This window comes from Gavialis gangeticus, unplaced genomic scaffold (genome assembly GCF_001723915.1).
Source record: "Gavialis gangeticus isolate Ggan-Ray unplaced genomic scaffold, GavGan_comp1, whole genome shotgun sequence".
NCBI lineage: Eukaryota > Metazoa > Chordata > Crocodylia > Gavialidae > Gavialis > Gavialis gangeticus.
In genome coordinates, this window is record NW_017729006.1 from 22730119 (window position 1) to 22753795 (window position 23677).

At 40.4% G+C, this 23677-nt stretch overlaps 1 protein-coding gene across 17 annotated transcripts in view; it reads left to right on the forward strand.

Moving 5' to 3' along the window:
• Positions 1-23677, forward strand: part of ARPP21 (cAMP regulated phosphoprotein 21) — a 188458-nt gene that overhangs the window by 103478 nt on the left and 61303 nt on the right. For 11 of the 17 annotated variants that reach the window (XM_019508962.1, XM_019508966.1, XM_019508967.1 and 8 more), the window contains 4 exons: positions 2594-2824; positions 10271-10440; positions 12910-13014; positions 17282-17542. In XM_019508962.1, coding sequence (XP_019364507.1) covers positions 2594-2824; positions 10271-10440; positions 12910-13014; positions 17282-17542 — 767 coding nt within the window. The remainder of the gene's footprint in view (positions 1-2593; positions 2825-10270; positions 10441-12909; positions 13015-17281; positions 17543-23677) is intronic. The other 6 variants (XM_019508974.1, XM_019508975.1, XM_019508976.1 and 3 more) reach the window with 4 other exon arrangements.

Below are 23677 nucleotides of genomic sequence, written 5' to 3' on the forward strand. Positions count from 1 at the left end.
CCTCCTCTGCTGCCCTGGCTGGAGTGTGCTGTGATTCTCTGAGATGATGTTGGCCAGATCCATTTTCTTCACAGGTTAGACCTACCCTACGAGCTGTAGGTTACTGGCCCTGGTCTAAAAGCATAATGGTGAATTGGCTAGGAGAATTTAACTAGAGGTTGGAACAAATTGTTTGTAGATATTGAAAAAAGGGGGGTATGTAGAGCTGTGAACTAACAGAAGTCCAGTTTTTTTTAGATTTCAATAACTTCTGGATGATGGGCAAAACTCTCCATGGCTTGTAAAGTCTTTTAAAGCTCACTAGTTCATATTTTCAGTGTGTATTAGGTGACTTCTTCTCGTGTTGACTGAAGTAAACATGAAAGTCGCTATAAACAAATAATTAGCATTTATTCATTAATAAACATGAGCATCAGTGTTTGAATTTAACTCAATATAACAGCACTTAAATATAATGGTAGGGAATAAGCTCTTGTAGTGCTGAGGCAACAAAAATGGATAGTTCTTCTAAAGAATAATGTAAACATGATCAAGAGTTGTTAAGTAATAATATAGGAAGGGGACTCAAAACCTGCAGAAAATTGGTCTCTTTCGTTTCTTGAAGTTGTTCCATTGAATGAAACATTTCTGTTAATAAGGAAGAGCCAATCATTGATGATTCTGAAAGTAAGCTAGTTTCAATAAAATCATTTTAACTAAAATGCAGCAGAAATGAGAAATTAAATGCTTGTTCCACAGCTCCTAGCAGCTCTTAATATCAACTTAATTTAGAGGCACTCTTGATTTGTCTCCAACGTTCATAAATTGATAAAGCTAAGACTATTATTACATAAAAGCATCTGAAAAGAAAAAAAAATCCGTTACAAAGTTACACTGTTCTTTTACAGCATTTTCTTCAAAGAGCACAAAATGGGCAATTAAAGGAATAACAGTTAGTGGGCCCTACTTAAATTATTATAATAAAAGAATTTCATACTTAACTTCATCTTTCATCCCCAGGGAGAATTCAGATCAATAGGATTTTGATAAGTCAGCTATCACACACAGAAAGCGAGAACCTCCCCCCCCCCCACAAAGAATCAGTGTTGAAATTAATGCAATACGGCCAGTCAAACATGGAAAATGATCTGATAATTACTATATTTTCCACAGAGAGAAAAATGAATTTCTGCTAAATGTTGTTTTTACATCTAAAAACAGAAAATACCAGAATACTATGCTGAAGTTCCCAAAGGTGCCATCAAGAAATTCATCCATCCAAGCATGTCTCTGCCATTCAAATTGCCACAGAAATTAATATTATGAAGTAGATAGTTCAATAGTCTTCATAATTTTCCAATGGATGTTTGTACAACATACCATGTAAACCTTTGTTGAAAAAGTAGCAGCTACCACAGTTTCAGAGCACACACAAACAATTCAAAAATTCTTCTGCATCCTGCACTAGCTTCCTGACTGGTTGATTAGGAAGAGTGGCCTTGGCCCTAGCAACCCAATGGAACTGTGGTTTCTACAGTTGTGCTCAGCTACTATATGTATGTAGAAAATTGCACTAAGCAAGAGGCAGTACAAGTGTACATCAGATTTTACACAATAGAGTGCTTTATGCAGAAGCCCAGTAAGTACAAACCCCCACAGATTCTAGGTTGTTGCCATTACTTCTATGAACTCAGAAACACATTTCCTCAAGCCTAATTATCAAGAAGGAAATTGATCCAAGTTAAGGACAAGATTCAGAAATGATTCAGGGCTTTGGAATCCTGCAAGCTGCAAACTGAGGCCCACACTGGAACCAAACTCCTTTTTTGCCTCCCCTTCTTCTCCAGGTTTACATGAGGACACTCAGCAAAAGTAAAGGTGAGTCAACTAATGGTATGAAGTCAATGAACACATCTAAAGCACATTAAATTTTTGTGTGCAGCATTCTAGTCAGAAGCAGAGTAACCTTAGCTCACTGTAACTTTATCTGTGAGGACTAAGCTGCTGCTACAGTGATTTAAGGCCAATTTACTTCTGAATGGGAACATTCACATGGTTTAATGTTTATTTAACATCTTTGTATTGATTTCACACCTTTAATTGATTCACCTGAACTTTCCCAAGTGTTCTTTTTTTTATAAGCATTTGGTGCTAGTATTTAAAATTCCAGAACCAGATTTATATTTAGGAAAGAGGTTATGCCATAGTTGATTGCAGGTAGTATCTCAGAATGTAGATGTAGTCTGAAGATAGTCAATTGTTTTAAAAACATGCATTCCAGTCCACCATCTGAACCTCACTGAGCTGTTGTTTTAGCACATTCAGGGTGAGGACAGACAGTGCAACCCCCCCGCATCAGAGTAATTTCATCCAACCTAGTGGAGAGTGCCCCTTAAAGAAAAAGAGAAAAACTGTGTCAATGTAGGTTACTCTGGGTCAGTTTTCATTTATCTGCTTCCATCCTGGGATAGCAATTTTCTATAGGAGGGCAGAGGGGAAGGCTAGTCATCCAGTAAGTGCTTGCCATCTTTAAAATGGATTATCTTGTGTATGCAGACTCTTAAGGAGAGTAGAAGACTGGGCTTTTTTAACTAAGAGTCTGTATCTCATTCAGGTTCAGAGTCTTCCAGCAGCGCTGGCTCCTCAGGATCCCTGTCACGAACGCATCAGCCTCTACAAGGTGCATCCATTGTTGCTGGCATGTCAGCAAATTCTTCAGGCAGCGTTTCCTATACAGAGAATGGGATGAGTGGCCAGGTAGCACCAAGCAACACCAGCTATATCATACTTCCACTTGAAGCTGCAGGGATACCTCCTGGCAGTATCCTCCTCAATCCCCACACAGGTCAGTCTGTCATTTCCCCCATCGTCTTGATTACACTTTAGGGAATCCTACTAAGATCCACACAAAAAAATACTGGTAGCTAGAGAAGCACCACCTGCTGAGTGCTTCATTAGGGGGGAGGTAGTTACTTTTATTTGAAAACTAGATTTTGCTAGATGTTTTCACATCTGGGAGCAAGTATATGTTGGCTTCATATATGTTGACATAGCCAATGAGGAACAATAAAAGTAATTTAATCAGAGATACAATAAGAAGGGTTTGAACCCTGGTCAAACACTATGGGAGAATGGGAGGGTGAGGGAGGAATGGGGGAGAGGTGCCACTGTGGGGGAGCTACAGCTGTGAAAGCAATGCTGTGGGGCTGCTTTTGCTGCTAGAACACAGGGGTGGAAGGGCAATTCTGGTGCCTCTCCTAATTTGTTACTCAGGGCTGGTGTCCCACTCACCCAGCCCTAGTTATACTACTGCATTTGATACTGCACTGTTGGAATCTCTATAAAATAAAGTTCTGATCTTGCCAGGTGCTGCGGTCTTCTTGTGAGAGGCTGAATCCTTTAGTAGTTTCGAAGGGTGGGAGTGGGAAAGGGTGTCAGGATGCTCAGCATTTCTCAGGAATAGGCCGTTGCTCTGATATCTAGACCCAACTGATGTACAATTTCCAAAGCTTTAAAATATAACTAAATAATGGAAGAAGAGAAGGTTTGGATATGGTGTTTCAATTAGCATTCTGGAGTTAGTGTTGTTATCTAAGCCATTTTATTGGCTTACATCTGTATAAGTAAATTGGAAGTTGTAGGTGAAAAGGCACTCTTGTATCCTGGTATCCCTAGTCCTGCTTCTAATTGGAACTACACAGAGGTGAAGTAAGCAGATACATGGAATTATGAGCAAAAAATTAATGTAAACCCCTGCTAACCTCAAAAACAATTCAGTTTGGGTTTGATATTGCAGAAAGGTCAAAAGGATTCTTATTTAAACTAGATCACTTATCATGTCTTCAGATTAGATGTTTAAATAACTGCATATTACAATATCATAAGCCATGCATTCTATTAGCACTATAAAAAAGACTTAAGGATCCTGGACTCTGGTGCTACCTCAGTGACTTGGGTCCATTTCAGTGGCAATGACTGAAGTAGTATCTGGCTCTGGAATCTGCATTCCTCTTTTAGCTGAGTTTAATATGAGCATTAAAAAGCTACAAAAGCAATGTATTGACATTTTCTTCTGTACTGGGAGCATAAGTCTGATATAATTATTCAAAGTTTTATGAATAACAACATACGGCTTTCATTTTGGGGGAATGTTATTTGTAGTGATAGTCACTATTTTCTGGATGCATCTATCTCTTCATGTTAAATAAAAATAGGTTTAGTGCCAAAAAATAAAATTTATTCATGAGTCCAGCACTAGAAATACCTTTGTAGTCAGGATGAGGACACAAAATAAGGACAAAAGGTAAGGAGTCTTAACAAATGCAACAGCTTGAAAAATCCTGCAAAACCAAGTCAATCAGGACTCATAGTAGAGATGATCTCTTTTATTAGACCAACAAGATTTTTGGAAAAAAAATTTCTTTAATTGTAAGCTTTTGGGCACAAACACCCTTTATCAGGCATTGGAGAAAAGATTGTAAAAGGTCTGCTGGGTAGAAATGAAAGTTCATATTTCTTTTCAAAGATTCAAAAGATATCATCTCTACTACGAGTCCTGATTGCCTTTTCCTCTAGGCTAATATGGCTTCAACCTGGATACATAAAATCAAGTGTTCCATAAGCACTTTAGAGGATAATAGCATTTGATTCTAATCAAGATACTTCAGCATATGTAAATGCAGGAAGATATTTTAAAGTTTATATATAGTGGACTGATTTAATGACTTATTCTTGAACACAAGCATTTTTTCAAGCTACATCACTTGCGTGTATATTTTCAAACTCTCGAGTTTTCATACTGGAATTTTGCACTGGAGACAGGAAAGGAAGGAGTTTGAGTGTTTCTGTCAAGAACTGCAGTTTGGAGGGCAGTAGAGAGAGAGCAAAAACACCACCAGCTTTACTTGCATGTTCTTGGTCGGTTGTGTGGTTTACTGACAGCTCTGTCCAGCTCTGTGTAAGAGTGCCTCACATATGTTGAAGGAACATTTTTGTGTGTTCTGTGGTCTGCTTTCAAGAAGCTTTTTTGCACATACTTCAGTATGCATGGGAAGAAGTCCATCCACTCTTCACATGGCTGGATTAAGGAGAGCTACTAATCCTTCCAAACCATGAATAGCAGCTTATATAGAAAGAATTTGGCAAAGGTCTGCCACACATATGACAGCAGAGCTCCTTTGGGAGCCATTCACTATATCTCATGTACAGGTATAGCATCTCTCACTAGCTAACATATGTCACCGGTGTTTAGGGCCTCATTGTATTTCTCACAGGCTTAATGCCTCCAGGTTCCAACACTTGAATGGCATGTCTTTCCACCTTAGCATGCCACTTTTTCTTCAGAGGCATAACTGAGTAGTGTATGAGAGAGAAAGAAGAGTAGTGTATGAGAGAGAGAAGACATGAGAAAGAGAAAGTGAGTGTACCTACTCTATATGTCGTTCAAGGAGGATTTTTTTCTGTGTGTATATTAGCTCTGCTGCTTGCACATTGGGTACCTGTCTATCATTATAGCTAATTTTTAAGTGTATATATTTAAAAAAGGTAAAAGGAGCAATTCAGTTTGAAGTATCAGACCCTTTTTCAGATTTATAGAATCCCATTCTTCTATGTGCTGGAAATAAAAACTTGACTATAGTGTCTGCTGATTTTAATGCATAATACAAATTTGTCATTGTATGCGAAGCCACAAATCTCTGCATCTTATTACAGTAAAATTGGAAAAGAAATTCCTCAGAAAGAAAGTATGGATACTGCAGGATGTGATCAGGCATTAGCGTGATGGGTATTCATAAAAATCTAGATGAGGAGAAGATAATTTAAAGAAAGGAAAAATGAAGCCCTTTTCTCCTTAGTGAATGGATTTTCTTTTCCTGTGTAGCATCACACTTTAGCCTTTTCTTCTCCTCTTGCCATGTGATTATCTTCAGTACTGTGCCTTCTTTGATTGTAACTGCTTGTCGCTTAAAGATTTTATTTCCTATCATACTGTGTAGTCATAGTGACCATATGACCCCATACCAGCATCCAGAGACCCAGTCATCAGGTTGACACATTGGTTTCTCTGGTCAGAAAAATATAAAAACCTCTGGACACCTTTGAACTTTCTCTTAGGTGTTGGCAACCTACCACCTCTATTAAATGCATTTTTTCTGATCCAGAACTTTGCCCAGCTTACCTGCAGAAGTTTTTATTTCTTGCGGAAAGATAGCAACAGCATTTCTACAGTTCAGTACCATTCAATCTATTTTGCCTATTTTCTGGTCTCTCCTAGTGCCTTCTTGGACTTCATCTTCTCAGTATTTAACATATCTCATGTTGTTTCTTTCTTATGTCTTATAATTTTTCTATTACTAGCCTCCTATCGCCCCTTACATCAGGGAAATAATTAATTCCCCATTGTTTGCAGGTGTATCACTTACACTTTTGAAACTCTCTTTTTCATTTCTTGTTGAAAAAATCTTTTCTGGATTCTCTTCTTCATAAATCCCCCTTCTCAAGTCCCTTCTTTATGCTTTTCCTTTCCTGTGCAGTCATCCTTCTTGATTGCAGTGTTGCTTCAGATTCATCTTAGATATCTGTCAGAAATCTCTGAGACTGCTATAGCTACACTCCTAGCTGTCTTCTTGTTCTTTGTTTTAGCATTTCTTTACCCATGGACTTCACTGTAGCATTCCCCCCAGTGGATGGTTTTTGGTTGTTTGTCATCCTTGTTAGCTCCATCATAAATGCTGACCATTTCTGAATTTAATTTTTCCTGTCTCCACTAACATACAAATAATGTTCCAATTTACCTCCTTCACTCTCCAAGCCTCTTACATTTTTCTTCAGATCTGTAGCTCATTATTTTATGGTGAATGCCTTTTTATATCAATAAACGATATCTCCAGGGGCTCACGTAGAAATTTTGTTTTTCATGAGATCGGCCCCCTGAAAGTGTTATACAGCTGTGCCTACATTTTTAAATGTGCATAGCTGCAAAGCACTTTTAATGTGGCCAATCACGTGACAAATTAACCCTCATCAAATGAGGGATCAAATGAAGGGACTTCACTTTAGAATGCCTTTGGGCAGCAGTTGTCAACCTTTTGCACCTTACATCCCACCAACCATTTTGTTAAAAAAACCTGGTTCCACCATGTTAAAAACAAAACCCCACAAAATTGCACTGTTCAAGATATCTGTTGATTCATCTGTCTGAAGTGTAAATAACTGATTTTTTCAAGAGGCAATGAATTAAAGTCCCATCTACATGACCTTTGAGTCTCACCAGTGGGACACATCCCACTGGTTGAGAAACACTGCCTTAGGGAACTTGTGTTTCCTAAGATTAATGTGTGGTGTGACTGGGGCTGGGTTGATACAGCCCCTCCCTGCCACTGGTGCTGTTTGCAGGAAGGGCATGGGGAGGGGGAGCAAGCTGTGGGCTTGGGGTTTGCCCAGCCTGAGCTGGAGGCAGGGCAGGTAGATTGGAGCTCCTCAACCTTGCAGGCCCCCCTCAGCTCCCTTCCCCTCCAGCTCAGGCCAGCAAACGCCAGCCTGCAGCTTCCTTCCTTTCCCTTTTCCCCCCTCCCTCTTACCTTCCTGATGACAGCCGCAGAGCTGGGAGGGTGAGATGGAGGGGGGTGGCTTCTTGGCAGCAGGCAGGCTTCTCAGGCTCCTGCAGATATGCTCAATCCCCCTCCCCACCCCAACAGACGAATGTTTGTTGGGTTCAGGGGGGCACTGTAACTCATGGTATTTTATGTTAAGTGCCATGAGTTGGAGCAGAGGCTGCAGATCTACCAGTACCCCAACTACCACTGCCTTATATCATAGCTGTCCCAGGCACCCAATGGTGGTGTTACTCTGCTGCTTTGGAAGGTTTAAGTCTCCAGGCTTGGACAAGAGAAAAAATCATTTACTGCTCTCCAAGCCATTCCACCCCACACATTCACAAGAACCAGCACAAAACCAGCTTCTCAGGTAATGATGACTACCAGGACCTGACCTACTCTTCTCCCACAATCAGTGTAATCAGCATTTCACCCATTATGAATGAAGCACTTTCCTAGCTGCAGCACTAAGCACCAACCCAGGAAGTGAACAAATTTTAAAGAGAGCAAGGTACATTCCTGCTTTGCTTTTGACCCTGGCTTTGGGTGCCAGACATGAAGAAGGAAGAGGAATACATTGGTGGAGACAGCTTGAGCAGGCAGTAGGAGAAGCAGGAGCTGGTAGGAGATTAACAGGAGAATGGCTGAAGAATGATAGAAAAAATTTCAGATTCATGCCCTGCTTCTGTCATGAATCTTGTTTTGCAACATAGAGGTGACCAGTTCTTTATCTCACTACCAGCCCTCTACATCATCCAGTTCACCTGCATTTCTCTGTCTTAAATCTCCCATTTACTTCCGTCAGACATTTCCTACAGTTTGTTTCTCTTAATCCTTTAAATTTTCTGTTTCCCTCAGTCACACACTCCCAATTGTTTTTAAATTTGTATTTGCAGCATAAGAAAAAAGAATGAAGAAAAGAACCAAAATCATGTGGAAATTTTACACAGGAGAGAATCAAGGGCAGCACCCAGATGTGCAACGGCGTGCACCTGCAGCAGCACAAATTTGTGCCGCTACTTTGTGCAGTAGCACATGCCCCTGCATGTGTGCTTTGTTGCAAGACACTGTCCTGCTTTGGGCAAACTGCCCTTGCCCAGCTCCTCTTGGCTCCCAGCATGCTGGAGCAGTTGTGGCACAAATGGAGAACTAGAGAAACTGGCCTGCAGCCACCACATCTCCCTGGAGGACCAAGCCTCTGTTCCGCTGCATGCAATTGTAGCATGTGCCGTGCTGCTTTATTTTCTCGGGGAGGGGCATTGCTACTGGGAAATCTGAGTAGCAAATTTTCCCCCCATGAAGCAAATTTGCAGTGCAGGGCATGTTTTAACATTCCACATGTGTGATTTGTGGCACCACAAATAGGTTTGTAGTATCGTAAAACAGACGTGCCTGCATGTGGGGATGTGGCCATGGGGTTTGGGTTTGTTTGTTTGTTTGCTTGGGGGAGGGGGGATTTAGCTGTTTAACGGGTTTCTAAGAATTGGGGGAAAATTGAGTTATTGCCTTTGCTATTTAGGTTATGTCCCCCGTCCACCAATTAAAACATGAAAAGCAAAAGGTAAAAGGACTTTGCTGAACAGGAAAGTTCCCTGGGATTCATGAAAAGCTCACAAATTGCATACCATGAATCAAATTTTACCTTCAGTGTAAATGAGGACAAATGTTGTGTGCTATAGGCCATCTCTTTCAAGACATTTTTAGAGTTCTGCTCAATAATTTCCAACACCGTCTTCTCCAGGCCCAGAGGACATTGTTCTCAAAAGTTCTTCACCTAGCTACTGAGTCGTGGAACAAAAATAATTGTAATAGCTTTTCCCTCATTTGAACTACAGTGTTTTACAAATAGTCTCATGGTTTGTCTGCAAATTGCATTGGGATAGGACATGCATGGATGTACTCTGCCTAAGTATTTCAGCATTTACTGCTTCATTGTTGAATAGTTTACAAATAACCATAGTCATACATTTTGCATAGTCATTATAACTTTCTATTCATTTATGCACTAGAAATAAGTACTGCTGGAACAAATGTGTGTTCTGGCAGAATTTCAACTTTATTTGTGTCATACACTAGAGTTCAGGCATCTCCATTTTCAGTCACCCATTTAATTGTTTTATGGTGCTGCAGTTCTAATTCATAACCTCAGTCCCATTTCGTGTGTTACTCTATTGTAAACCAAGGATAAAATGCTTTTACTCTCACTGTGCCTCCATATTTAGGAATCTTTACTGTGGGTTGAGAATTCAGGGGAAATGAACCTGAAATTTGTGATCAGAATTCAGTAGGCACTATCCAGGATATATTTACAGAACTGGTCATTCTCCTGCTATGTGTAGCATGCAAAGCCTACGGTGCTGATGAGCTGGAACATGCAGTCATATGAAGATTTTATCTTGGCATTACCACTCATTTTGGATATGATGTACTGAAGTGGCATTTGGCTCTCGGATAAATCTTCCTGGTGGAAGAAAAATTGTCACCTACACCTTAAATTGCTATTGATGAACATGTATTCCCAGGCACAGCTGCAAAAATAGATAACTGCTGCCTTAAACAGAGGCACTGAGCACTTTATTGTTGCAGATCAATTAAAGCAAGGGAGAGTGGCCTGTAAATACATGGGGGTCTCGTTTCTTTTACTGGCTGCTATGCTCTGAAAAGCATTCTGCAAATTAAGGGTATTTTTTTTTCAGGCCAACCATTTGTAAACCCTGATGGTACACCTGCAATATACAATCCTCCCAGTGGCCAGCAGCCAATTAGAAGCCAGATCGTTGGACAGTCTCAGCAGCAGCCTTCATCCCAACAGCAACAGCAGGTTCAGCAACCACAGCAGCAAATTGCAAGTCACCTTGTCACACAGGTACGACAACTGTTGAAAGGGGAGAACAAGCTTTCATCAGTGCTGGGATAATTAGGTGTGTTTACCTTCCCTGAATAGCTGTACTATACATTTCAAAAAAGCAGCTAAATAAAATGTCAGGGTATTGGGATTTTTCCTTTTGAAACAAATGGAGTCTGAGCTATCAAATATTTTCTTGGTGGATAAAGTAGATAAAGATTTTTAAAATATCCCCCATTTGAGGCAAACTTTCATTTTGGAAATGACTATTCAATTAGGTGGTATATGTCTAGAGAAGCTCCAGATTCCTTTTGAAAAAATTGCCATGCAAGTAAAAGCTATAAGTGGTCTTTTATAAACCGGTCCAATCTGTAATTCTGTAAAGGATTGGGGGAATATTTATCGATGCACATATCTCTATTGATCTTCTGCTGAACATCCTTCTAATATTCAGAGCTTCTAAAATTAAGTTTATTAGCTATTGCAAATTTCACATTTTTATTTACTGTTCAGATTTTCTCTGCATGTGTGCGCATTTGTATGATTAAAAAGAGATGACAGAATTGATAAATTAGCTGCCCACAACTGGTTGGCCATTAGGATCCCTTGCATAGTTTGTCTGTAAAAATGTCATATGGCAGTTCTCACTGCGTGTCCCCCGCTACACAGTTATGTGTATGCGATATAACCTTAATAGGAGTTACATAAGTCTCTTTACAGAAAAATAGACTTAGAAAACTTAATCACCATCACTCCTGATGGCCCCATTCTGGACACCTAGTTGAATGTAGTTTGTGTCCAAATGAGAGCAAGATCAGAAAATAATGTATTGTGAAAGAAATTCCATTGTGAGGTGCAGGTTAGTGTAGTAAAAGCCACAGAAGCTGCCTTTTTAGCACAATAACTGAGAATTTCCTTATAGAAATTTCCCTATGTAACTTCATTGGCCTGAGAGATTTTAGCCCCCTAACATCTACAAAATAGCACTCTGCAGACTTTATGGATCTTGGAGGTTCTGCCACTGTACTCTACTGTGCCTCTGGCCCTTCTCAGTGCTCCAAGTTTTCCTGCAGCCTACAATGAATGGAGCTAGACCACCAGGGAACTTCCTGGCTTCTGCTATTGCTATGGGTAGAGAGTCTGATCCATAGAAAGGTCCCTGCAGCTTAAGGCTCTTTGAACTTTTCTCTGTACATTACACCAAGGTGGCTGACCCCGAGTGTGCCTACCTGCTTCCAGCACATGGTTTCTATGCTATGCAGTAAGCCATCCTGTACATTGTTGTACAGTACTACGATGTATGGTATATCATCTGAGTGATCCAGGTCTGCACATGGAGAATACCTCTACATTCTGCTCCCAGGTTACCCCATGTAAACCCAGAAACCGATCAAGTTACTTTTGGTTTTTACCAGGAACAGATTTTGTCTCAGTAGCTAAAACTGCATGATTCAGAACTTACAGCCTGAATAGTTTTTTAACAGCAAGGGCAAAATAGTACCAAGCTTGTATATGTCTCATCCAAATGAGAGAAATACCTTCAGTGAAGTTTTCTTTACAGAGTCTTTCTTTCTTTTACCTAAATGTATCCCCCAAATTAGCTAGATAATCACAACTTTGGTGGTCATGTTTTAAGCCATCGCATCTGAGAGCTGTATTCCATGTTTCTCCAACTCTAACAAAGCTCTGAATGAAATCAATCATTATTAAAGAAACATTCAAATATATGCTCATGCTCTTTCCTCATTATCTTTGTGTGAATTATATGTGGTTCCATATTTCAGCATTTTAGTACACCAGTAATCAGGAAATAATTATGGTTTTGTTTTAGCTCCTTATTAGGGCTGTCAATTAATCTTCATTAACGTGAGCGATTAATGCAAATACCAGTTAACGCGTTATTTTTTTAATGCGTTAATTGAGCACATGGTTTTGGAATCTGTACCCAAGCCACCCTGTATGGCCTTGCTGCTGCCATCACTGCAACCTGCAGACCACCCCACGGGGCAGCATTAGTGGTGCAGAGGAGCTGCAGGGCAGCCTGGCATGGGCTCTGGGCGGCCACAGCAAAAAAGGCCCAGTAGCAGTGAGGGGGAAAGGTCACTTTTCCCCTGCACTCAGCAACAACTTTGGGCCGGTGGCACCACCTGCCCCCACCAGGCTTCCCCACTGCTTATGCACCACTGCTGCAGCCTCCTGGGGTAAGTGCCCTGCCCTGCCCTCCCTCCATTCCTCCCTCCCTCCTTCAGCCAAGATCCCACCCCCCAGCTGTAGCGCTGTGGCCCCTGCACCAGCCAAGCTCCCTGAGCTCCATGTGGGCCAAATTTGGGGGTGAGGAACCTGGTGGGGGTAAAGGATTGTGGGTCTGAAGTGAGGGGCACCTGTTTTGCGAGGGCATTGTTTGAGATCTTAATTTTCAGAAATCGTTGTTTGTTATTTGTCTAATTGGTGAATTTCAGTTACTGTATCTCATTCTGTTTTATTTTGCAGCCTGTTCAGGCTATGCAGCCATCTTCCCAGTCAGTTCAATACCCAGCAGTTTCCTATCCTCCTCAGCATCTCCTGCCAGTTTCTCCAACGCAGCAATTTTCTGTGGTACTACAGATTTTTCTTTTTTTAATATCTGTTCTTGGTGGGAGGTTGTGTGTGAGAGGTGATTTTGTGTGTTTGTTGGGAGGGAGATTGTCAGTATAGAGAAATGCGGGTTAGTCCATGGGAAGGTGTATGTTGGAAATCTTTCTTTTACTCAACACTTTTGGAACTGTTTGGCTTTTGCCAACAAAATCAGTGAAAATGGTACGAGACTTTGAAATATGCTTTATGCTGAATCTATATAAATTATTGTAGCTCTTTTTGTACTCTGAATCCACTGCCTGGACTTATTCTATGATCTTATAACATATGGATAACAGGATATTTGTGAAAGAGCTGTAAGCCTAGGGGCATGTGATATACTACAAGTCATGACAAAGCACTAATGGGCATGTAGAATAAAATTAATACAGCAGCTCTCTGGAGAATCTGGCCTGGTGCTTAATGGGCTAATATTTTGTTACTGTAGAATGAAGCTGGTATCTTAATAGGCAATACAGGACTTTTCTTTTGGGTTCTGTCTTCCTCTGAAATTCTTATTTGCAACTGATACCCTCAAGCTACAGATGTTGCCACACCATATATGCAAACAGAACTGAATATGCTAGAGGTGCACTGATACATTGGTCCGATATCGTATCGGCACTGATATAAAGAAAATTGATCGTATCAGAAATCAGCCTGCTGTGGCTGATCATTTGATCAATAAATACCCATGTGTGCATGCAGTGCAGCACATAGGCAGCAAGGAGAACAGCCTGGCAGCTTAAAGAGCTGAATGCAGCTGGTAAGTCTGGTGTGGTGGAAGGGGAGGGGGGAGGGAAGAGGCTTGTGGGGCAGATCAAGGTCCCCATGGTGAGGGAGGAGTGGGGCAGGGGCTGGGGCAAACGCTGCCCAGCCAGGGCAGGGCGGACATGGGTTGGAGCCGCGGCTCATCTGGGCGGTGCAGGGGTAGGAAATCGGCTCCCGCCACTGCGCTGCTCATCCAGGAGCTGTTCATCTGGTGGCTCCTGCCACTGCTCCTGCCACTTGCCTGGGAGGGCGTGGGGGGAGCTTGTACCCTCAGATCTGCGCGGGGCAGGGCAGGCTGGAGCTGGGGCTACACAGGGCTCTTCCTAGCCTGCCCCATCCCTCCCTGTACAGATCCGGGGGCACATTCCCTCTCCCCATACTGTCCTGGATGAGCAGCGGGAGCAGCGGCAAAGCTGCCAGACAAGCAGGTGAATGCAAGACCAGCAGCTCCTGAACAAGTGGCATGCAGCGATGGGAGCTTCCTCCCTCCCTCCCCCCTGCATCTCCCAGATGAGCCACAGCTTCATCCCTCGCCTGCCCCGCCCTGGCTGGGCAGTGCTTGCCCCAGCCCCTGCTCCAGCCCCACTCCTCCCTCACCACAGGGACCTTTATCTGCCCACTGCCGTGCCCCTTCCCTCCCCCTCTCCCCTTCCACCACACCAGACTACTTACCAGCTGCACGCAGTTCTCCAAGCTGCTGGGCTGGTATCAGAAATTGAATCGGTATCAGCCAATATGCCTCCTTAAAATCAGAATTAGGCTATGAGAATTAGCCCCAATTATCTCTATTAGTGCACTCCTAGGAGGTGCCTTTTGAGCCAAAATAGAACTACCAACATTTAGAAGAAAGGCCCTGCATTTAATGGATCCAAGAGTGGCATATTCTCTCCAGCCATATATCCTAGAAACTAAAACTGTTGTCATGCAAAGCCAAATGGTTAATTTATTAATTAAATTTCATTTTCATTGTGAATTCTTGTGCATTTTCCTTAGATGTGTTGTTATTAATTTGTATTATTGTAGGGCCTACTAGCCCTCACCATGGACTAGGACCCCATTTGTGCAATCACAAACAAAAAGACAGTTTCTTCCCCAAGGAACTTATGGTCTATGCCCTTGTTTGCAGTGATTTCCAATCATGTGAATGGAAGCTGTGAATGCTCAGCATTTTTGGAAATCAGGCAACTTACCTAGGTACCTGTCTTTAGGCTGGCATTAACTTGAAAGGGACTACACAATTTGCACAAGCTGAGGATCTGGCCCAGAGTTTTGAAAAATGTTGGTTTATGGTGTTTTGTTCACAAAGAGAATATAGATTTAAACCTTAAGTATGATGTGTCCACATCTGGAGTAATGAGTTCAGCTCTGGTCTGTGTCTCAAAAAGGATGTAGTAGAATTATGCCCCAGCTACGTGTTACCTGTATTACACAATTAACTGGTTAATTGCACAATACATTTAGACTAGCTACATGTGCAAAGTAAGACAGGCCACAAGTTCAAAGTAATTTTTGCACAACTAACTGGTCAATTACACAATAAATTTAGACTGACCATATATGCAAAGTAATTATTACACAATAAAAATTACTATCCAGCTATAATGAGAGCCAACCAGCTATAAAGTTAGTACTTGAAAATGTGTAACAACTGGTTTCTATCCAGCTTTAATTTGAATGTGTAGCTTCCCCCCCCCCAGGTACAGATAAGGACAATCAAGTTGGTCAGAGGTATGGAGCTCCTGCCATACCAGGAGAAACTAAAAAAGCCAGGATGCTTCAGTTTGGAAAGAAGAAGCCTGAGAGAGGATATGATGGAGGTCGATAAAACCATGAAGAGTGTGGGGAAGGGAACAGGAACCTGTTATTCACCACGTCCCAGAGTACAAAGACTAGAGGGCATCCACTGAAATTAGCAGGAGATGGGTTTAAAACTAACAAATGAAAGTACTTTTTCATTTGGTGCATAGTTAACTTCTAAAACTCATAACCACAGGAGGTTGTGAAGGCAGATAGGATAGCTAGGTTCAAAAAGAGCCTAGGCAGATTCATGTGCGACAGATCCATTAATAGCTAATAAACAAAACAGTCAGGGGTGTGTCATCTGGCACCATTAAACCAACGATGGTTGATGCCAGGGAGAGTGTGACAGGGATTGGATTACACTAGTCATGTTCTGTGTGTACGCTCTCCTTTAAAACATCCACAGCTGCCACTGTCAGAGACTGGGCTAGATGTCTGACCTAGTATGACATTTCATATGTTCTTATGAGATTTCTGGCTCAACTGCACATTGAGAAATTGACTTTTTAGAAATAGTCTGTTTGTATTCATTTAAACTCACTTTTTTTTTTCCAAAATCCCCGCCAGTAAATATGTTGAATATTTTCCGGAAGTGACACAATAGTAAAATTAACACAATAAAATAAACCCATTTAAAATGAATATGAATATATATCAATATCTGAATTCAGTGTGTTTGTCTGTTTTGGTCAAAGTGAAATGAGTAAGGGGACAAATTTTCATGTTTATGTACCTGTAGTATAGTTGTATTTCTAGAGAGAATGTGGTGTTTGAATGAAGGCTCTTTCTGGATATTTGTATCTGGAATACAAGCATGTCTTAAGACAAATGGACCTACATGTGCAGACAGAGATATGTGTGAAGATGTAAGGACAATAGTAGAGTTTTCTTGAAAACATTAGGACTCTGGACAGACATAAATACCCACTCAGATCTCTTTGTGAGACTGAGGTCTAAACCTGTATATGGATTGTGGATGAAGCTTGGCTTTAATGACTTCATTTCCATTGACTTAATTGGGGTCATATTTTATATGTTCACTTTGGTATACTGGTTCCTACCCCAGCTGGATTTTGTCTCCTAAACCACTAAAATGCACATCTCATCACCTGCATAAAATATCTTTCAATAGCAGCTGGAGGCGTAGCTATTTTTGTCTAATACTGTATTAAATATATGGGCTAGGGTTTTCAAAAGTATCTAAAGGTAGTGAGGCACCTATTTAAAGCTCACTGAATTCCTCTTGGAACATTTGGTAAATCCTTGCTATGCTCTGTAGAGTGTTTTGCTTAAGAGAGTCTGTGCAGGTGACTGGCCCATGCTTGTAAAGTAGGTTTCATGCCCTTTATGTTGAAAATATCTGAATTTGGAAACTGTGGAGCTCACTAGCCTTTAGAGATAAAGGGAACATCAAAGGATTCTAAACAATAAGAAGTTGCTTTTTTATTGCATGGAATAGTTTATCTTATGGTCTAAAAGCATCTGTCAAAAGGTTTGCAGCATGTATGTGCATTTTTTTTATTCTTTCTTTCTTGTTGTGGATTACCCTGGGTTATTTAGTATGTGAATTTCTCTTGCATCTTGTGTACGTATTTGTATCTGGCTTTTTGTTTTTCAAATGTCTACTGCAGAGAGCTACTGCAGAGTTTATCATTTTCCACTGACTTTTGCCCCACAGCGAGATGACATGACAACACAGTTTAACCAGATGAGCTTAAGTCGTCAGTCATCAGGAGACAACCCTGAGTCGCCTTCAGGTCCTGTCTACCCATCGCCTATTATACAGCAGTCTGCCCAGCAGACTGGTTACATCATGGCTTCTCCAGGTCAGCAGCTTGCCCCAGGAGGATTTACAAGTTCAGGTCCACCAGTATCTCAACAAGTACTGCAGCCTCCACCACCACCACAGGGCTATGTACAACAGCCACCGCCTGCTCAGGTAAGTAGGACTTTTCTCTGTCTGCTAGCAATTTGGCACCTCATATCAAAGGCAAGGACCTTTCTATAATACCCTGAAGGGAACATGAAGTACAGAAGCTTGTATAACTGGAGAATATTTTCTCAAGTAAATCACATTTAAAGTGTAGCAAATTCGTAAGCAATGGGAAGTTTATATCATTTCTACTGTTTCCTGGATTATAACAGCTCCTCCCCTCCTCCTTCCCCCTTACCCTCCCCACCATATGTTTGTGCTCCACGATGCATCTGCACATGAATATGAAGGAGGAAGTTGCACAATTATTGCTAGTCCCCTTTTTCCTCTGTGTGTGTGCATGCTGAGTGACATACACACTAGCTCGGGTAGCCATTAATCATATTTAATTGACTTGAACATGTGAGATGTTGCAGATCAGTAATTTTTACCGTCTTCCTGAACACTGATTAAGTTTTACTGTTCATGACCAAACATCCTGGGATGTCTCCTGGGTATCCTCACAGAATATTGAAAGTGATTACTGTCATGAAACAAAATGCACAGTTTATTTTCTTGCCAATTTTCATGGTATATGTTTTAAAGTCAAATTTCCAACTATAGTAAGCTGCATTTAACAGTGCTGCGTAAAGTATAGAAGTGCCATTAATTGCTTTTTAAATTTATTTTCATTTTATCCTGTAGAAATGCAAGTGTTAAAAAAATTTCTTTTCAAATCCATTACATGATTTAACCTGTAGTTTTATTTCTGCTCGAATTATTTATTCATACTCTTATATCTATAATTGTCTCTGTTGCTGTGTCTCTGCATTGCTGTAATAATAAAGATTCTGGTCTGTTAAAATGTTTTTAGTAGCCTAGAAAAACCAGTGCCTCATTATTTTACTAATTAATTGTAAAGAAAATTAGAAGGTAGGCACTGTTTATGCCAGATCAATACAATGGCTGGCACATGTTCCTAAATCTAGATATAATGTAAGTAATTTTTTTGAGCAGAAAGCTTGTAAAAAATATTAGAGCTAGGTAAAATACAAGTTTGCTCTCCTCACACAGAATTAGCTTGTTTTTGGATAGCAAAATCTCTGCAAAAGGGACTTGTAAATGATTTTTTTATATAAAGCATGAAAAGTGATAATTTACAAGTGCCAAGATTTGTCAAATGTCAAAATGGAGGCTTTTGAATTTTAAAAGAAATTCCATAAAATTGTAATGCCTTTTTTCTCCTTCTACACCTGATTTACTCACCCAAGTACATCATCTAAATGACAAAGAACCAAGTTCCAACTGTCCAGTCTTCTCTTCCTTTATTTATCACCTGCTTTCCTTAATATATCCAGGTATTGTTTAATCAAACTTCACAACACTTGAAATGAACTAGACAAATAGGAGCATTTCTCTTGTATAAATTGAACCTCAGAGAACCTTAGTGATATGCTTCAGAGCTATGCAGTGAATCCATTTGAGAACCAGGATCAGACATTTCTCATGTCAAAAAAGCTTGCGTCATCTCTACTAGACCACAGTGTGCTCCCCAGCAAGTCATTTGACCTTTCTAATCCTGGATTTCTGAATATGTGAAATAGGGATAATACTACTTACTCCCTTGATACATATGGTGGCTGTGAACATTACAAACCTTTTTTAAATTTCACCAGTGACAAAAGGCATTACCGGTATTTCAAAATTCCTGGAGCTGAGCACAAATAGTAGAAGGATCAGGATGTTTCATTCTTATAAATTAACATCAGGATTTTGTGTCAGGAGACCCAAGTTCTAATTCTGTTTTTGATTTGACTTGCTGTCTGGTATTGTGCTTGTCATTGAACTTCTGAGCTTTACCTTCCCTGCAAATGACTCGGAGGTGCTAACACTTACCTCAATGGGGCACTGAAAGATACAGTTAAATAACAAGTGTAAAATGTTATATAATACCGAATAATCAGTGATCATCCAGAGCCAGTCCAAACAAAGTGCAGAATTTTCCATGGTGCATCTGCCTTTCTGCCATGCCACTTCTCTCCAGTTCCCATGGGGAGCCCAAGCATTCTTTGCTGTTGTCCCTTTGTTGGGTGTTTGGAGCCTAGTGTCTTGGGTTTGTGGACCCACACTGCATTGTGGAGCTCCTCTTTAATCCATATGTATTAAGAATTGTGGAGAATATGTGAGGAAGATGTTCTTGGCTCACAAAGTTTTGGTCATTTCTCCTAGAGGTTGAGAAGAGGGCAGATAGCAAAAGCACCAGCAATGGTTCCTCTGTGGATTTTGCCCCCTCTTCCAATTTTCTCTTTCCCAGTTCTGAGGCTGTGTTAATCCCCTACAGACTTGACATGGTCAAAAAAGAGGGGAGAAAGCTATCTATTTTGTTTGCATCTGTCTCAGTCCCTGTACTGTGTCTTCACTTTACCCTGGGTCATTGGGATGGCAAGCAGTTATGTTTCAGTGCAGGCAGACTTCTAAGCAGCCTTTAGACCCCTCTGAACATTCAATATCTTTAGTTTGTCACTCCTTCAGGGGATCCCATCCCCACCCCAGAATACCAATCCCTCAAGCCACTTTGAGAGGGAAGGGAGCACTGTGCATTTCGCTTTTCGGGAAAGACTGAATATTGACATCTCTATAACAGCTGTTGCTGAGAGAATCTCCTCCTTCACCCCTCACTATCCTTCTACAACCCTGGCTTCTGCCTGGACTGCCTGAAGGCCTCTGTGGCACAAATTACCCGGGTCAGGATTTGTCCCATTTTGCTTCCCTACCATATGCACGCAGTGTCTTCCTAGCTATTATTGTCTGTTCTATGAAGTCGTTTCTTCAGGAAGTCTCAAGATGTGAATTGGTGATCTAGGGAGAAAATATTTGTTCTTCTGGTATAGAAGGAAAGAGAGAGAGAGAAAAACTAAACAAGCAGTTAAAGATGTGTATGCATACAAAGCATTATGATGCAATAATCAATGCAATGCAATCAATGTAAAAGCACTTTTAAATTGTAGCACTTGCTATTGAATTTGTATAAGTAAAACAGAGGTTTGACTCTGAATGGCTGATTAGTTCCTGTAAATGCAGTGGTGGCTGGATTTCTAGAAGATTAGCTCTGGTATCATAAATGCCACTGGAATATAGGAAGGCAATGAAAATTTGGGAGCAGGTCCAGCAAGTACAAACTTCTTTCTGGTGAAAGAAATAAGATGTCTAAACCTTCAAGCCTAAAGATCTCTTGCACTAAAATATTAAATGATATATTAAAATTTCATTAAAGCTAGCTTTACTGCTGCTTTCCAAGGCCCCCATTCCCACTCTGCATCAAAGTAGGAAGAGACAGATTTTAAATAGAGACGTCTAAGAGGGGAAACACTTATTCTTACTCCTTCCTCGCTGTATATTCTCAGTCTAAAAAACAGACTTATTATTTAGTAACCCAAAAACAATTCTGCTCAGCCTTTCACTTTTGTGCCATCCTGTGAGAAACAGGCCATTTGGTAAGAGCTGTATGTAATGATTTACCTTTGCTTTTCACCTTACTAGCGACAAATCCCTACTTTTCTTCCCATATCACAAAAAATATCTTGTCTATCCATTCAACACTTTCTTTTCAATGCTGACTGCCATTCTTTAGTTCTTCTTGCACAAGCATCCCAGTAAAGGACTAGACTGACATGTTCAGCGAGTATGTCAGCAGTACCTCTCTCTTGCCCCTCACTAAAGGCATAATCATCTCTTCTGCTGGCATCATTTTGGCAGTGAGTGAAGGGAATGTGCTCCTGCCTCCACAACATCATCCCTCATAGAAGTATGAGTATAAGATTAACAGATGAAGACGACATAAGGCTTAGGTGATGGTATTTCTCCACACACTCATGGATCCTCTCTGTAGGTTAGCGGGGAGTCTGCACTAATTTAAGTTGGTTTTCATTGCTGTGGAAGTTTGTTGAAAGGTGGTCACCAGAAAATAAAAAGTTTGCTCATACCATGCTTCCTATAGGATCAATACTGTCAGGGAAGCCAAGGGGTAACCTAGAAATGGGAACTGTTCAGGCAAGCACAAGTTTTTATGTACACCTCTTACCATCCCACACAAAGGACACTGTCATGGGTCACTATTGTTTTGCCCTTACCATGGCAGTATCCTCTAAATCAAGACCTAGTCAAGACAATGCGGTGACTGGGAAGAATATGAGTTTCAGAAAATCTTACTAGCTCAGTGCAGATCCTGCAGACTGCCTTTTTTTTTAGAAGTAACTGTTATTAGTGATAACGGGAGTTACACAGATTTCTTGAGAGAATTTTTTGGTCCATCCTCAATGTAAGCATTGCAACTGATTTTATTATCAGTCTAGATGAAGGTGTAAAATCAACCCTGACCAAAATTGTTGACAAGATGTGGAGGACTGTATGAGAACTTGCATGAGAGCAGAATCAAGTTGTTAATTGATACAGAGAGCGATATAAGACAGTAATTGAAGTAATAAGTGACTGTTATATCATATATTCTCTGTAGAATGAAGAAATAAACAGCATTTCTTCAAATTTGGGGAAGGCTATCTTTGAGGTAGTATGAGAAAGATCCTGGGTGATGATAAACTAGTGAACTACAGATGAATTGAACAAAATAGCTATTGCTTTTCTCAGACTGTTATTTCCCACTATAGAGATGGCTATCACATAAAATGGGAATAATAATAACAACAATATTAACAATGGCCCGTGTGTCTCTGCAATGTTATGCCCAGTTCTGGAGCAATTTAGGATAATGCTAAAGAAGCTAAAGAAAACACTATAGGGAAAACGAGTGGTATCTGTGATTCTGTGAACGCCATTATTCACCCAAGTACTACCATAGTGGATAACTCTCCATTTGGTTGGGGGAAGTATGTCTGTAAGCTGAAGGAGAGCTGTACTGAAGACAAATTAAAGTATGTCTGACAAGATCACTAAATCATTGAGCCTACTTTAACCCATCTCTATATTCTACATCAAGCCATTTTTTATGTCTAGTCTCTTAACAAAAATATCTATTCTTAGCAAGTCATGCATGCCTGATTACCACCAAATTCATCCATTAATCTCCCTAAATTAAATGATTTTCCACCTAATATTCCATACCACCAGCAACATTTTTCAAACTGATAGATAGCTGCACTGATAAGCCACTAAATAGAGTATATAATAAATGTATTCAGTTCCACTGCATTAAAAAAATCCCTCTGGCTAACTGTAGATGAAGTCTCAGTCTGTTTTATGTGCGTTTTCCACTTAGTGCATATTTACACATTACTTTGAAAGTGTAAATTGTTATTTATGTGCTAAATGCTATAGCAGTTATGACCTAAGCTGAACAAATACAAGTACAAATTTCATTTCAAAACCTAAATTGTTTCGGCTTCATTTTAATTTAATACCTACACACACTCCTTGCCATGAATAATGGCAAGCAGCAACCCATATTATTCTCTATTTTTTAATGTCTAAGTGGCTTGTCTGCAAAGAGACACAGGAAAGTTTAGAAAGATCAATTCAATTAAAGCTTTAAAAAATGCTTAAACTACAGTGAGCTAAGGCACCTTTATTCCTGAATGAGGATTTCACTTAGACTCAACACTCGTAAATTCATATACATCAACTTTACATTTTCAGTTGATTCCCTGATAACTTTCCTGAATGTTCCTAAATGGACAGCTGTTTTTGTAATATGGTCTCTTTTACCTCACTAAATTTACCATGCTTCAGTAATCCAAATAATTTAAACTGAAATCTTTGACTCTATTCAATTATGCAATCTTTCTTTACATTTGATGATTCTTCCCTGACCACCATCATTCTGTAGTTTTATATAATGGCCTTTCCTAGTGTTGTGCTCTTTGGAGATAAAGATAGGTAGGTAGTTCAGAGACAGGCTATAGTTTCTTTTTATTATACAGAGATGGAACAACTGAAAACATGTTCTAATTAAAGCATTCAGGCCAGATCCAGACATGCAGGCACATGCGGTTTGTGGTGCTGCAAACCTCTTTATGGTGCCACAAACTGCATGCCTTGCATGTTAAACCATGCATAGCACTGCTAATTTGCAGCATCAGGGCAAAATTTGCTAGCGCAATTTTCTGGTAGCAAAAAAAAAAAAAAAAAAATTGAAAAAAGGGGTGAAAA